This window comes from Oncorhynchus gorbuscha, linkage group LG22 (genome assembly GCF_021184085.1).
Source record: "Oncorhynchus gorbuscha isolate QuinsamMale2020 ecotype Even-year linkage group LG22, OgorEven_v1.0, whole genome shotgun sequence".
Taxonomy (NCBI): Eukaryota; Metazoa; Chordata; class Actinopteri; order Salmoniformes; family Salmonidae; genus Oncorhynchus; species Oncorhynchus gorbuscha.
Window position 1 is genome coordinate 23282274 of NC_060194.1, and position 16301 is coordinate 23298574.

At 42.7% G+C, this 16301-nt stretch overlaps 1 protein-coding gene across 1 annotated transcript in view; it reads right to left on the minus strand.

The window, feature by feature from the left end:
• Positions 1-16301, minus strand: part of LOC124010039 (junctophilin-1-like) — a 29024-nt gene that overhangs the window by 4680 nt on the left and 8043 nt on the right. Inside the window, exons 2-5 of the mRNA XM_046322360.1 lie at positions 14976-15738; positions 2371-2489; positions 377-1065; positions 100-196 (exon numbers count right to left, since the gene is read on the minus strand). Coding sequence (XP_046178316.1) covers positions 116-196; positions 377-1065; positions 2371-2489; positions 14976-15738 — 1652 coding nt within the window. The 3' untranslated portion in view covers positions 100-115. The remainder of the gene's footprint in view (positions 1-99; positions 197-376; positions 1066-2370; positions 2490-14975; positions 15739-16301) is intronic.

Below are 16301 nucleotides of genomic sequence, written 5' to 3' on the forward strand. Positions count from 1 at the left end.
TTTATGTTACATTTAAAAATGTCATGGAACATAAATTACTGTATTACAATGCTCTACAATTTATAACATCTGAATAGATGTTATTGAGCTGATCCTTACCTCAGTTCAGATTCCGTCAGGTTAAAAAATGGACAAAAATAATTGCTAGACCAATATTCAACAGCATTACAAGGGCAACCAGTATTGAGTTTGGACCCTGTGAAGTAGAAAAGAGATACAGGAGAACATTTCAAAAATTGCATTTTTAAAGTTAGCTAGGCATTATCACTGAAAATATTAGACTACCTTTGATGTTTCACAGTTCCGAAATTACACATTTATTTCTCTTTGCTTCAGTTTTCCCATTTTCATCATCATACAGTATTTGGTTACTTACTGACTCTTCCTCTACGAAATCCGTGGTGATCTCCAAGCTGGCTTGTTTCCTAGTTTCTGCTAGACTTCTTGGCTTATACGAATCTTGTTTCTTAAGTCTTGATTCAGGTTTGCTTTCTTTGGATACGGACTTTGGAGCTATAGGTTTTGGGGTGGGTGTCCTGTACTGCGCCATAGGTTTTGCTGGTGGTGGCATCCGGGTGAGGGCGGACGGGGTAACATGCTCATCTATGTCCTCAGGTTCGTCTTGAGGGAGCTTCACGTCTGCCTTCACGTAGTAGCCGTGGTACTCCGTGTCTGTGTGCAGCTGTCCATTGCCAGGGCTGGCGGGGACCGACTCCTCCATTTTGAACGGTTTCGGTTGAGGCAATTCCTGTCTTACTTCCTGTTTCAACGATGTCTTAGACACTGCCTTTGTGATGACCGGGAGCTGGCTCTCTGCTGCAGGGGTCTTGTTCTCTTTCTCAGGCTTGGGGGCGAGCTTGCTGAAGAAGCTCTTCTTGGGCTCCGGGGTATGTGTTGACGGGGGTGTTGGTGGGGGAGAGGACTGTGGAGTCGCGGTGGGAGAGTTGTCTGGGGTTGTGCCTTTACGGTAGAAATGTGGGCTACTTGAAGGGGTCTTTTCTTTCTTCTCCTCTTGAACAATAGGTTCAATCGGTTCGTTGAACCTCTGCTTTATATAATCAGGGCCTAGAAAATGGAAGGACGTTATCATCATGATATACAGTCCTTTTATCTATACTTAGTCAATTTGTACCATGTACATAGTGATCTAATATCACAACGTTTGAATGAATGCTGTGTGTTTATATCACTATCAACAAACACTCAAGTATTTAGTGCTGAATCCTAATTTGAGATACAGAGATACACACACCTACATATTATTTTGTGTTGCTTTTGGTGAATGATAAATTCACATTTATTCATTGTCAGTTAGCTCATGGTTAGGATGCCTTTTCTGCGTCCATGATTTCACATATTGAGTATTTGTTCCTTAATGGAGTTTCAAAGCTGTCCCGGTTGGTTTATGATACCGATTAAAAGGTTCCAAGCATTCTCAACATTCTCCTGACCACTGATGAGGCCAACGCTATAACACAGCTGACACGAGCTCTCAAGTCAACAAAGTTAACACCTTTCTGACGCAAGTAGTGTTATCAAATGGAATCATCGTTCATAACATTACATTTGTTCTACTATTAATAGCAAGTGCTAAGATCACTTACTAACATCTCTACAAGCTCAGCAGTTGTTCATAAAAAGCACAAAGGTAAATAATTAAGACATTTATGGGGCAAAAGTTATAAGGCATCATTCAAATGAAATAGATTACAGATTGCAGGCAGGCTGGCTATTGAACCTGGTTGTTAGGAGCCGGTGATCTACACTATCCTGATGTCAGGTCAAGTGTCACAGATTTAGCAAGGCTACATGGGCCAGACCTGAGCAAGACCATGTGGTAAAAAGAGGAATGCTCAAAAAGCATAATGATATAAGACCACTGACCTTCATGCATACAGGAGCTGAACATGCATTAAAATGTAACACGAACACTGAAGAACCACCCTCTCATAAAACTAAGCAGGCTGACAAAAGTACCGATCTATATATTTAAATACTTAACTTGCAGAAAAAGATATTCATTTGTAGAAGAATATGCTGTACAGAATGTACGTATACATACATCGATGCCACAGAAACATGTTCACTCTAATACAAAATATTGTACTCAAATCTGTGACACTTGCTGTCCCCCCCAAAAATGACATTTTTTTCTGAGGATAAAAAAGACCCCAAAGTAAATTATACTAATTATATGTTCCTCCCTAAATAGATTAGCATTTTAAAATGTGCATATACATCTGCCCCAGACAGAAAATAAAGAGAAACCCACAACCCAGACACAAAGGAAATTGGACAAAGGGGATTATAACAAGGGGCTGTGAGATAGATAGATGCTGGGGCCTAGTTGGGTACAGTATGTTGGGTTACCTGGCTGATGGAAGTTGGGGGACAGTTCCCTGGCCACTGCCCTGGCGATGTCGGAGTCCTGACTGGCTGACTGACCGGCCTGGTCAGCAGCGTCGCCTTTAGTCCTGGCGTGAGCTGTTCTGGATGAATGCAAAGCAGAATAAGAGCTGGTTAGACTGGGAAGGGTACATACCAAGGTTCAAATAGTATTTGTTTACTTTTACATACTTTCAGTGTTTGTTTGAGCATGTTGTTTGATAGTGCAAGATCTGCAGGGGTTGCACTTCTGGGACTATTCTATTGGGTTCATTGCTCCAAACAAGCACAATCAGACACAGCTAAAGTATAACAAATTTGTAAAATACTACTTGAAGGCAGGTCTAAGAGGGTGAAGAAGCACTGCATGCCTCTGGCCCGTCCAGACAGACACTGTCTTAAGTAGCTTATAGGGTGGAGAGCTCAGTGATCCTACAGTGTTCCCAATAAATACTGTTGGAGCAACAGCTTTTTCCAACATTAAATAATATTAGAAGTAGTTAGATAACCATTCACTTGAATTATTTAATTATCATACAGTCTCTCACTCTTAGCAGTAAAACGAATATTGAAAACACAATAGTTTGACATGCCATATCCGTTGTGTGATATTCTATAGAAAGCATTGTCATTCATCAAAACCATTATTTGTCATTTCTGATTAAACTTTTATTTTCAACTTCGATACAGTGCATTCGGAAAGTATTAAGACCCAGTGACTTCCACATCTTGTTACATTTACAGCCATGTTCTAAAATTGACAACACCCCATTATGACAAAGCGAAAACAGGTTTTTAGATTTTTTTTTGCAAATCTATTAAAAATTATAAACAGATACGTTATTTATAAAAGTATTCAGACCCTTTGCTATGAGACTCAAAAATGAGCTCAGGTGCTCTTGTTTCCATTGAACATCCTTGATGTTTCTACAACTTGATTGGAGTCCACCTGTGGTAAATTCAATTGATTGGACATGATTTGGAACGGCTCAAACATGTCTATATAAGGTCCCACAGTTGACGATGCATGTCAGAGCAAAAACCAAGCCATGAGGTTGAAGGTCCGTAGAGCTCAGAGACAGGATTGTGTCGAGGCACAGACCTGTGGAAGGGTTCCCAAAAAAATCTGCAGCATTGAAGGTCCCCAAGAACACAGTGGCCTCCATCATTCTTAAATGGAAGAAGTTTAGAACCACCTCTTCCTATAGCTGTCCGTCCAGCCAAACTGACAAATTGAGGGAGAAGGGCCTTGGTCAGGGAGGTGACTCAGAACCCAATGGTCACTGACAGAGCTCCAGAGTTTCTCTGTGGAGATGGGAGAACCTTCCAGAAGGACAACCGTCTCTGCAGCACTTCAACAATCAGGACTTTATGGTAGAGTGGTCAGACAGAAGCCACTTCTCAGTAAAAGGCACATGACAGCCCACTCGGGGTTTGCCAAAAGGCACCTAAAGGACTCTCAAAGCATGAGAAACAAGATGATCTTTGGCGTGAATGCAAAGCGTCACGTCTGGTGAAAACTGGGAACCATCCCTACGGTGAAGCATGGTGGTGGCAGCATCATACTGTGGGATGTTTTTCAGCGGCAGGGACTGGGAGACTAGTCAGGATCGAGGGAAAGATGAAAGGAGCAAAGTACAGAGAGATCCTTGATGAAAATCTGCTCCAGAGCACTCACAACCTCAAACTGGGGCGAAGGTTCACCTTCCAACTAGACAATGACCCTAAGCACACAGCCAATACAAAGCAAGGAGTGGCTTTGGGACAAGACTCTGAATGTACTTCAGTGGCCCAGACAGAGCCCGGACTTGAACCCGATCGAGCATCTCTGGAGAGATCTGAAAATATCTGTGCAGCAACACTCCCCATCCAATATGACAGAGCTTGAGAGGGCCTGCAGAGACGAAAAGGAGAAACTCCCCAAATACAGGTGTGCCAAGCTTGTAGCGTCATACCCAAAAGGTTCTAGGCTGTAATCGATGCCAAAGGTGGCTCAAAAAAGTACAGTCGTGGCCAAAGGTTTTGAGAATGACACAAATATTAATTTTCACAAAGTCTGCTGCCTGAGGGGCTTTAGATATTTTGTCAGATGTTACTATGGAATACTGAAGTATAATTACAAGCATTTCATAAGTGTCAAATGCTTTTATTGACAATTACATGAAGTTGATGCAAAGAGTCAATATTTGCAGTGTTGACCCTTCTTTTTCAAGACCTCTGCAAACCACCCTGGCATGCTGTCAATTAACTTCTCGGCCACATCCTGACTGATGGCAGCCCATTCTTGCTTAATCAATGTTTGGAGTTTGTCAGAATTTGTGGGGTTTTGTTTTTCTACCCGCCTCTTGAGGATTGCCCACAAGTTCTCAATGGGATTAAGGTCTGGAGAGTTTCCTGGCCATGGATCCAAAATATTGTTGTTTTGTTGCCCGAGCCACTTAGTTATCACTTTTTCCTTATGGAAAGGTGCTCCATCATGCTGGAAAAGGCATTGTTTGTCACAAAACTGTTCCTGGATGGTAGGGATAAGTTGCTCTCGGAGGATGTGTTGGTACCATTCTTTATTCATGGCTGTGTTCTTAGGCAAAATTGTGAGTGAGCCCACTCCCTTGGCTGAGAAGCAACCCCACACATGAATGGTCTCAGGATGCTTTAGTGTTGGCATGACACAGGACTGATGGTAGTGCTCACCTTGTCATCTCCAGACAAGCTTTTTTCCAGATACCCCAAACAATCGGAAAGGGGATTCATCAGACAAAATTACTTTACCCCAGTCCTCAGCAGTCCAATCCTTATACCAGAATATCAGTCTGTCCCTGATGTTTTTCCTGGAGAGAAGTGGCTTCTTTGCTGCCCTTCTTGACACCAGGCCATCCTCCAAAAGTCTTTTGCCTCATTGTGCGTGCAGATGCACTCACACCTGCCTGCTGCCATTCATGAGCAAGCTCTTTACTGGTGGTGCCCCGATCCCGCAGCTGAATCAACTTTAGGAGACGGTCCTGGCACTTGCTGGACTTTCTTGGGCGCCCTGAAGCCTTCTTCACAACAATTGAACCGCTCTCTTTGAAGTTCTTGATGATCCAATAAATGATTTAGGTGCAATCATACTGGCAGTAATGCCTGTGAAGCCCTTTTTGTGTAAAGCAATGATGACTGCACATGTTTCCAAATCAAATCAAATTTTATTTGTCACATACACATGGTTAGCAGATGTTAATGCGAGTGTAGCGAAATGCTTGTGCTTCTAGTTCCGACAATGCAGTGATAACCAACAAGTAACCTAACTAACAATTCCAAAACTACTGTCTTATACACAGTGTAAGGGGATAAAGAATATGTACATAAGGATATATGAATGAGTGATGGTACAGGGCAGCATACAGTAGATGGTATCGAGTACAGTATGTACATATGAGATGAGTATGTAGACAAAGTAAACAAAGTGGCATAGTTAAAGTGGCTAGTGATACATGTATTACATAAGGATGCAGTCGATGATATAGAGTACAGTATATACTTATGCATATGAGATGAAAAATGTAGGGTAAGTAACATTATATAAGGTAGCATTGTTTAAAGTGGCTAGTGATATATTTACATCATTTCCCATCAATTCCAATTATTAAAGTGGCTGGAGTTGGGTCAGTGTCAATGACAGTGTGTTGGCAGCAGCCACTCAATATTAGTGGTGGCTGTTTAACAGTCTGATGGCCTTGAGATAGAAGCTGTTTTTCAGTCTCTCGGTCCCAGCTTTGATGCACCTGTACTGACCTCGCCTTCTGGATGATAGCGGGGTGAACAGGCAGTGGCTCGGGTGGTTGATGTCCTTGATGATCTTTATGGCCTTCCTGTAACATCGGGTGGTGTAGGTGTCCTAGAGGGCAGGTAGTTTGCCCCCGGTGATGCGTTGTGCAGACCTCACTACCCTCTGGAGAGCCTTACGGTTGAGGGCGGAGCAGTTGCCGTACCAGGCGGTGATACAGCCCGCCAGGATGCTCTCGATTGTGCATCTGTAGAAGTTTGTCAGTGCTTTTGGTGACAAGCCGAATTTCTTCAGCCTCCTGAGGTTGAAGAGGCGCTGCTGCGCCTTCTTCACGACGCTGTCAGTGTGAGTGGACCAATTCAGTTTGTCTGTGATGTGTATGCCGAGGAACTTAAAACTTGCTACCCTCTCCACTACTGTTCCATCGATGTGGATAGGGGGGTGTTCCCTCTGCTGTTTCCTGAAGTCCACAATCATCTCCTTAGTTTTGTTGACGTTGAGTGTGAGGTTATTTTCCTGACACCACACTCCGAGGGCCCTCACCTCCTCCCTGTAGGCCGTCTCGTCGTTGTTGGTAATCAAGCCTACCACTGTTGTGTCGTCCGCAAACTTGATGATTGAGTTGGAGGCGTGCGTGGCCACGCAGTCGTGGGTGAACAGGGAGTACAGGAGAGGGCTCAGAACGCACCCTTGTGGGGCCCCCGTGTTGAGGATCAGCGGGGAGGAGATGTTGATGCCTACCCTCACCACCTGGGGGCGGCCCGTCAGGAAGTCCAGTACCCAGTTGCACAGGGCGGGGTCGAGACCCAGGGTCTCGAGCTTGATGACGAGCTTGGAGGGTACTATGGTGTTGAATGCCGAGCTGTAGTCGATGAACAGCATTCTCACATAGGTATTCCTCTTGTCCAGGTGGGTTAGGGCAGTGTGCAGTGTGGTTGAGATTGCGTCGTCTGTGGACCTATTTGGGCGGTAAGCAAATTGGAGTGGGTCTAGGGTGTCAGGTAGGGTGGAGGTGATATGGTCCTTGACTATTCTCTCAAAGCACTTCATGATGACGGAAGTGAGTGCTACGGGGCGGTAGTCGTTTAGCTCAGTTACCTTAGCTTTCTTGGGAACAGGAACAATGGTGGCCCTCTTGAAGCATGTGGGAACAGCAGACTGGTATAGGGATTGATTGAATATGTCCGTAACCATGGTTGACAGAGGAAAAACAATGATTCCAAGCACCACCCTCCTTTTGAAGCTTCCAGTCTGTTATTCAAACTCAATCGGCATGACAGAGTGATCTCCAGCCTTGTCCTCGTCAACACTCACACCTGTGTTAATGAGAGAATCACTGACATGATGTCAGCTGGTCCTTTTGTGGCAGGGCTGAAATGCAGATGAAATCTTTTGGGGATTCAGTTCATTTGCATGGCAATGTATATTGATGAGGGAATACAAAGAATTTAGTCAATTTTAGAATAAGGCTGTAACATAACAAAATGTGGAAAAAGTCAAGGGCGTTGAATACTCTCCGAAGGCACTGTATACACTATATATTCACAAGTATGTGACCACCCCTTCAAATTAGGGGATTCGGCTATTTCAGCCACAACCGTTGCTGACGTGTATAAAATCGAGCACACAGCCATGTATTCTCCTTATACAAACATTGGCAGTAGAGTAGCTCGTACTGAAAAGCTAAGTGACTTTCAATGTTGCACAGTCATAGGATGCCAAGTCAGTTCGTCAAATTTCTGCCCTCTAGAGCTTCCCCGGTCAACTGCAAGTGCTGTTTTTGTGAAGTGGAAACGTCTAGGAGCAACAACGGTTCAGCCGCGAAGTGGTAGGCCTCACAAGCTCACAGAATGGGACCGCAGAGTGCTGAAGTGCATAGCGCTTATAAATTGTCCGCCCTCGGATGCAACACTCACTACCGAGTTCCAAACTGCCCCTGGAAGCAACGTCAGCACAATAACTGTTCGTCGGGAGATTTCATGAAATGGGTTTCCATGGCCGAGCAGCCGCACACAAGCCTAACGTCACCATGCACAATGCCAAGTGCCGGCTGGAGTGGTGTAAAGCTCACCGCCATTGGACTCTGGAGCAGTGGAAACGTGTTCTCTGGAGTGATGAATCACGCTTCACCATCTGCCAGTCTGACGGACAAATCTGGGTTTGGCGGATGCCAGGAGTATGCTACCTGCCCGAATGCATAGTGCCAACTGTAAAGTTTGGTGGAGGAGGAATAATGGTCTGGGGCTGTTTTTTATGGTTCAGGACCCTTAGTTCCAGTGAAAGGAAATCTTAATGCTGCAGCATACAATAACATTCTAGACGATTCTATACTTCCATTTTATTGCAACAGTTTGCGAAAGGCCCTTTCCTGTTTCAGCATGACAGGCCTAATTGCCCAACATCAGTGTCCGACCTCACTAATGCTCTTGTGGCTGAATGGAAGCAAGTTCCCACAGCAATGTTCCAACAACTAGTGGAAAGCCTTCCCAGAAGAGTGGGGCTGTTTTTGCAGCAAGGGGGGGACCAACTCCATATTAATGCCCATGATTTTGGAATAAGATGTTCGAGAGCAGGTGTCTACATACTTTTGGTCATGTAGTGTATGTGTTGCATTCACTTTCTCTCAAGTAAATGTTTTTTCAAAACAAACCATTTACATGCGATGACATACGGAACACCATAGTACACTTCTTTATATTTATCATGATTTATTTCAATGGTACAGTGATACAAGACCTTCAAGGTTAGTTCAAAGGTGTTTCTTTATAAACAGCTCAATAAGAGGTAGTTGGTTTTACATCTGTTTGCATAAGTGTCCTTCAGGGCCTCTGAATACAGAGCGCAGGAGGGTTCACATTATGTCTCTTGAACTGAATGTATCCTTTCAACATCTTTGAGGTGTTCACTTTTTGAATTAAGGTGGATATAATTTAAAGTTTTACTTCAGATATGTTTGACACCGATGAAGCTCACAAAGACGAAACATTTGCTTTTTCAACCTTCAAGATTGTGGATCTTCTCTTTTTCAACTATTGACTATGAAAGTGCATTTCACCAAATTTAGGGGGCACATGACTACAGAACCTTAGTGTGCATTGAGGAGTCTTTATTACTGTATGTGCAATTGGCTTTGCTGCCTGTAAACAGCTGACAGTCTCGCAGACAGTGAATCATTGTGAATAATGAGAACTTCATATGCATATAGAGTCGTTGTGCTGTTGAATGAATCATGGTAGAACCCTGTGTTAGAGGTTTCATGATGCTTGTATCTAAACCAAAGTAAATCATTTGAAGATTGTTCTATACGTTAGTTGGGATCTCTATACACTTCAATGTGAGGTCCTAAACCTAGCATCAAAGTGCATCCTTGTAGCTGTGTGGGCTAATATAGTCAAAATGTTTGCCTTGGGGTAAGTTAAGCAAATTTAAATGTTTTCTTCCCAGGTGTAATGCAAGGGATTATCTCTGGGACATGAGATAGGCCTGGCCCTGGTGTTAAGTTAAAGAAATGTGTAGGCGGCTTAACTTACCCTGTCTCGCAGCACAACTAACCCCATACCCAGGGTAAGTTGTGCCAAGAGATCACTTTTTTTGAACAAACTATGTTTTCAAAACTGTACCGTTTACATGAATTCTGATGTTTTTTTTCCATGTATACACAACATTCTGAAATATATGTAGATATCTTTTTCAGAAAGAATGCTATATTTCCTTTGTGATGCTGAATGTAAAAATAGGCTTAACTTACCCCACTATCCCATACTCATATCATTATCATCATGGAGTCATGATACGATTTAATGTGGGCTTCTTTGAAGCCTGTGAGCATAGGCTATACTACATCACGTGGCTTGGGGAGAAAATATAGCGAGCGAGGGCACATTGAAAAAAAGGTGATTTAAACCAAGTTTAAGAAACTTTACTGGTAGCTTGTTAGCAAGTCTAAGGAGAGTTCCGAGGAAAGGTGAGTGATAAACTCTCCAACACCTAGTACCAACCAGATAGACTGATTAGTCCAACAGATGATAGTCGATGGTAGGACAGAGATGGGCTAATGTATCAGCTCAGCTGCTGCTGTATTCCTGTAAACTGTTGATAAGCCAAGTCCTGCCTTGCCTTATTTAGTCAGAGCTCAGTGCTGACTGACACACTAGTGGCTGCTGGCCTCACATGTGAGCAGGGCACAGTTAGTACACACCGTCCGGTCTGGTCTAGGAACTGCTTGCCCTCCTTCACCCCCCCCCTCTCCATCTCTCTCTCTACTCCCTCCCTTCTTGGCTCCCCTGGGCTTCCACCCAGATGATGGGAAAAGTGATGCAAACCGAACCCAGTCTGCACTTTCCAAAGCTCTTACCACACGTATCAACTCAGACACAGTCCTCAAAGACCGAAACCTTCATTTTAGACATTCTGCCTCTGACACATTTATATTTCATGATGGGAGGAGTTGTTGTGGTAGTGACATATGAGAGCCCTCATTACAATTCATACAGATGCCAGAAAATCAAGATAAAGAACATGCTAATGAGTGGTTCTCATCAGAGAAGAAGATTATGAGGAAAGGGGGATGGGTGGGCATGATATGGCAATAAAGTCTCTATTTTGATACTTTAAACAGATATGGGTGGGTGTTTTACATGGTAGTATATAATTTAATCTCTGTGCATTAAATTCAGTGAGATGAGGGGCTATGTATTTTCAGGAAAATAATGATGCACAATGTGGAAGGTGTGTTCCACCACGCCATGGAGTTTGCATGGAGCCCTGAGTTGATTATCCCTTTTATACCATGGCTATGAATTAACATATTTGCCTCTAGAAATGTATTAATTTGCCAGTATAAATTTGACAACATCCCCTGAAGTAGCAATTAAGCTTACCATCTAGCTAGATAGCTACAGTAGTTGCCTTGGTAACCAACCAGACTTGCTAGCTTAGCTAACCAAACCATCATCCTAGCTTGCTATTATGAAAATCGAATTCAACAATGCCAATACTGCTTTACTTTCAAAAGCAGCTCAAAAATATAACATGTAAGAATGAACTTCTTAGCCATTGAATTATACCGTGCTGATATACCGTGCATTATATAGAAAATAATGCAACCCTCATGCTATAAAAGGACAATAAAACAGTAAATCAATGTTGTTGTTTAATGTAGCGTTGAAAGAAAACATAATGTACTGTTGTCCAAGTGATAGGCTACTAACAATATGATTGTTTTCTCTCTAAGTGAGTATTTATGTCTAATTCAACTTTAATTTAATTTGGAATAATTCCAAGTCCACGGCACGTCATGACGACTTTTTAGACATGGACTCTATTTTAACAAACCTAATGCAATGGTAAATCTAAGCGCTGGCAGTAGTGCCATAGGTCCGGAGGGGTGTCAGAAATATTTGTGCTATGTTCACAGCCATTATAATGAGAGCAATAGTTAGCGGTAGCTCTAAAGGCCTGGGTTTTTTGATGAATAAACAAGTTGTAGGTGTAGGGCTGGCCACTCAAGGTGTTCCATGGCTAAATACGGCATGTGGGTTTCCTCAAGTTATGTAGGTTATCGAAGACTTTTGCGTTGTCATCAAACTCCAATTCGGCTGGGGGCCTTTCCCTCTGATAGAATATTAGCTCAAAAGTATTGTGGAGCTCCTGCACCTAAATAAATATAAACAGTACCAGCACCCAAAATGAGTACCGGAACCTATTTTAGTCCAAGTCAAGCACTGATAAGAAGCCTATTCTATGACGTTTCCACTGGATCAGAGCAAGACATTTTCCCTTTTCATGCTGAGTGGTTATCGAAAGGGATAGCGCTGGAAAGATGTTTAAATACATACGAAACGGACTTTGTTTGCTTGCTATTTGAGGTGAAGAAAACATTACATTACTTTGGCTCCACATGTCACTAGTGGTGGTGCGTTAAGCCAATCGGAAATAATATCAGATATCCAAATGGGCAAATGTATATGCTTATATTTGCGCGCAGACCAGGTAGCCTATAGGCCTACTTCGATGCTTGCGCTTCCTTACTCAACATTGACAGAAGCGCTCCAAACAAAAGACAATGACTAAATTGACAGAACTCGTAAATGGAATTAAATAAACAAAAACTTGCTTCTCACAAGTGTAGCATAGTTTGTGCGCACTGCAAACAATGTGCCCACTTCGACAATGAGAACAGGAAGATTTGAATAATAATATTGAATGCATTAAAATAAATGACCGTAACCAAAGTAACAAACATTGTAGATTATAAATTATAGGAATTCACGGTAAATGTACTAGGTGATATATATATATACATATGATATATGATATATGTAATGGAAAATTGATATACACTAACAATCAAACGCAAGCAATTCACACAATGAAGTTATGAAATAATGAATGTGCACAAAATGGCAAGAGAGAGCTCATTCTGGAGAGAGAAGTGCATTTTGCGTCTGGGCGAATGGTCAACCCGCCGTCTGCATTGGCCATGCAGCATTTACGGTTGCCTCAGCAGAAGTCAGGGCAAGAATGGAGTCAGCAAAAGTCAGGGCATTCATACTTCTTGCGCTTCGCAGAACGTGCAGAGCTGTTGTCAAGAAAGTGAGTTTGTGTTTATATAGGATGTAGCGCCCCCACCTACCCTCAACCAATCATATCAATACGGAGCTATGCAGAGCCCTTTGCATTGTTACAACATTTGGGAGGCGCATGGCGGTGCAGTACAGGGCTCGATGTGGCCTCTGCATGCCTCCATGCAAAGCCTTCGACCACATTTTCGAATCAAGGATAAATTTGCCTTTAGTCTAGGCCTCCGAAATTATTAGTTCACTGAGATGGGAGCATATATATATATGTATGTATGTAAGTGACCTGATTAGTATATATATATATATATATATGTTAGTGCTCAACAAAAACACTCTCGGTCAACCAACAGCCTAACAATCAAACAATCGACTAGTCAACTAATTGGGGTCAGCCCTAGTTAACAGTCAACAAACATTGTTGTAATTGGCTTCAACCAGTATGGGCCTTTACACATCGCACTTCTCAAATAAAAAAATACTAGTCTCCCGTACAATTCAATTGTATGTGTGAGGCACATTCTCAATAAGCAAGATCTAGCCTAGGCCTACCGTTTATATGGCGTTATAGGACTGACAAAATGTATTTGCTTATGTTTGGAGGAGCGCGTCTTTAGAAATGGGGATGGCTACAAGCAGAATGGAGTATGCACTGCAGGCAGGTCTATGTGAAATGTGAATAATGCAAAAGCATATCGGCAAAAGCCTCAAGAGTAGACCATTTAGTAACCTTTTATAAATAGGCTACTTGGCTAACGCATGGCCATGATAAGAAATATACCAAAAGATACCATAATAGGCATGTAGCCTACATGGATTTCTTTTAACGTACATCCCAAAAAAATGTAATACTCTACATGGATAAAAAGGGGTCCATTGCTCACTGTTTTGCTACTGCCAAACTTTTTATAAAACTTTTGTGATTAAAATTAATTTCAGTGGTCTCATAAACCAAACCATTTGTCGATAGTCTTGACAACTTGGCGAATGCATTGGGGATGACAAAAAACAGCTAGGATAGGCTACGCTTGGTTTTTAATCAAATAAAACGAAATGGGAAAAAACTTTAGTTTTTTATGTTTCTAAATACGATGTTTACAAGCACAAAAAGCACAGATCTCTTGTTCTACTGTATGTGCATATGGGCATTGTGCCTCACGGCTGGATAGGCTGCGCTTCCTTTGTCATAATCTATGCCATAACCAACCGCGTTATCGCAAAGACCAGCTTTCGGGTTGTCTTAAATATCCCCACCAGCGCGTAATTGGGCAAACAATGGCGCTGGGGGGATTGGCGGCAGTTTTACGGGCTCCTGACCCATGTTATTATTTTGTGTATTATTTGGCTGATCGGGTTAAATTGAACCCAATCAGCAGATCTGATCTGGAAGTTTGTTGGTCAAGCCAAACTTAACTCCATCTGTCTTGCTATGTGAAATTAATCAGTCTAAACACAATTAGGTTCTAGTGTGTGTGTGAGAGAGAGAGGCAGAGAGAGAGTGAGTGAGAGAAAGAGTTGGAGAATGTTGGAGAGAGATGGGAGAGGTAGGATGAGGTGACACCAATAAAAACCTGACCCCTCATTGAGAATTCCAACCTGTCAGCCATTCAACTTAACCCAATCAGCAGACCTAACCTGGAAACCCATGCAGCAGTAGGATTATTTACCACCAACAACACCACCACAACATTGGTGTCCAAAATGGCACCCAATTCCCCATATGGAAAAGTCTGAAAGGGATTCTTGGGATGTCCCAACTCTGCCTTCATCCCATTGAAGTTGACATTTAAAACGGTTAAGGTAAGGATTAAGGTTAGGGAAGGGTTATGGTTAGGGTTTAGGGTAAGTATGTCCCAAGAATCCCAGATAGCACTAACCTTCCCCATATAGTACACTACTTTTGACCAGGGCCAACAAGGTTCTAGTCAAAAGTTGTCAACTATATACTGCCCTACCAAGCAAAAAGGTAGTAACTGCTCATAGCGTGGAACTGAGAAAAATGGCTTCTATTTACCTTGGTTTTACAGTAACTTTATGTAGTTACTGCTAACATTAGCCCCATTTTCTCCAAAACACAAAACAATAGAGGCAGGATACTTTTCCACATGATTAAGCATGTATTTAATGTAGCAAAAATGACTAACTAATTTTCGACCAACTAAGCAGTTACTGCCTTTTTGCTTGGTAGAGCAGTATAGGAGATATGGTGTCAATTTGGATGCAACCATACACATTGAGAAACTGATTACCTTGATGTGGCTATTTCTACTTTTGTTCTGGCAATAGCTGCTGCCCGTATGGCTCCTTCCACAGCCCGATCCACTTTCTGTTTAGTTTTGGTGTTTTTGAGAGGAATGAGCTGCTTCTTGATGCCTCGCGCCAACACATTGTTTTTATACTTCCCCTCTTCTTTGATTCCGTCTGGGAACATTGTGCATCCATAGCCATGGCGTTTGTTGTTCATCCACTCACCCTCATACTTCATCCCGTTGGTGCGCTCGCTGACACCAAAGCCGTTCCGCTTGTCATTCTTCCACTCCCCCATGTAGGACTCTGTGGTGGTGGCATCTACATTGTCCTCCAGGGGCATGTACTCATCAACTCCATCTCCAAAGCTGATGGTGGAGTTGGCATCACTGGAGCTGATTCGGCTGATGGAGCTGGCGGCATCACTGGGGGCAGAGCTGCGTTTGCTCGATATGGACGACCTGGAGTCTGACTTTCGGAGGTTTCTGAGGCTTCCGAACAGGGACCCTCTACGAAACAGGCCCTTTTTCTTCTCACCTTCGCCTTCACTGTGGAAGTTGAGAACAAAGCCTCCTCTAATGCCTGCTGGGCTGTCTGACAGGTCAAGGTTGGCATGGAGGACGGTGCCATTGCTCTGTTCGCTGCGAAGCGAGGCCATCGAGGTTCGGAGAGGGGAACGAATAACCGTAGCCATCCCGTAAGGCACACTTTGTCTCACACCGTATCCGTGTCTCATTCCTCCTGTCCATTGCCCCTGGTATGTACCTGTTGGGATAACAAAAAAATTCAAGAATGAATACAAACGTTAAGAAAATCATGAGCAACATTTTTGTCATGATCACAGAATAATCACTTGGCGTACAACATTTTAATATTAGAGTTGATTAGAAAATCTATTTACACTGGCCAATTCTATTTACAAAATCTATTTACAGTGTCAATTGAAGGAATTGAAGTGGAAAACATATCTACAAGTCCATAATATCCCTGATACATTTGGAACTTTCCATTGAATGGATTAAAATCACATCCAATGTCTCATTTTACCCAGGTACTGTGATTCTCCTGTCAATCAGACAGAGCTGTGTTTCCAAACCACATACAAGATACCATGTCCGTGATGCGATTCATATTTCAGTATTTGCTTGTATCGTGATTTACTATCACTTCATCATTTGCTATTAATATACTCTTGGCGTTATGCCAAACCAGGCAGTCTTTAGTCGTTTCTACACTTGACATTTACATGCAATTTCTGCTATCAAAATACGAAGATCGCATTGAAAAGATGGGTCCAGACCAATGTTCCCTCAATCTTTGGGGGGCAC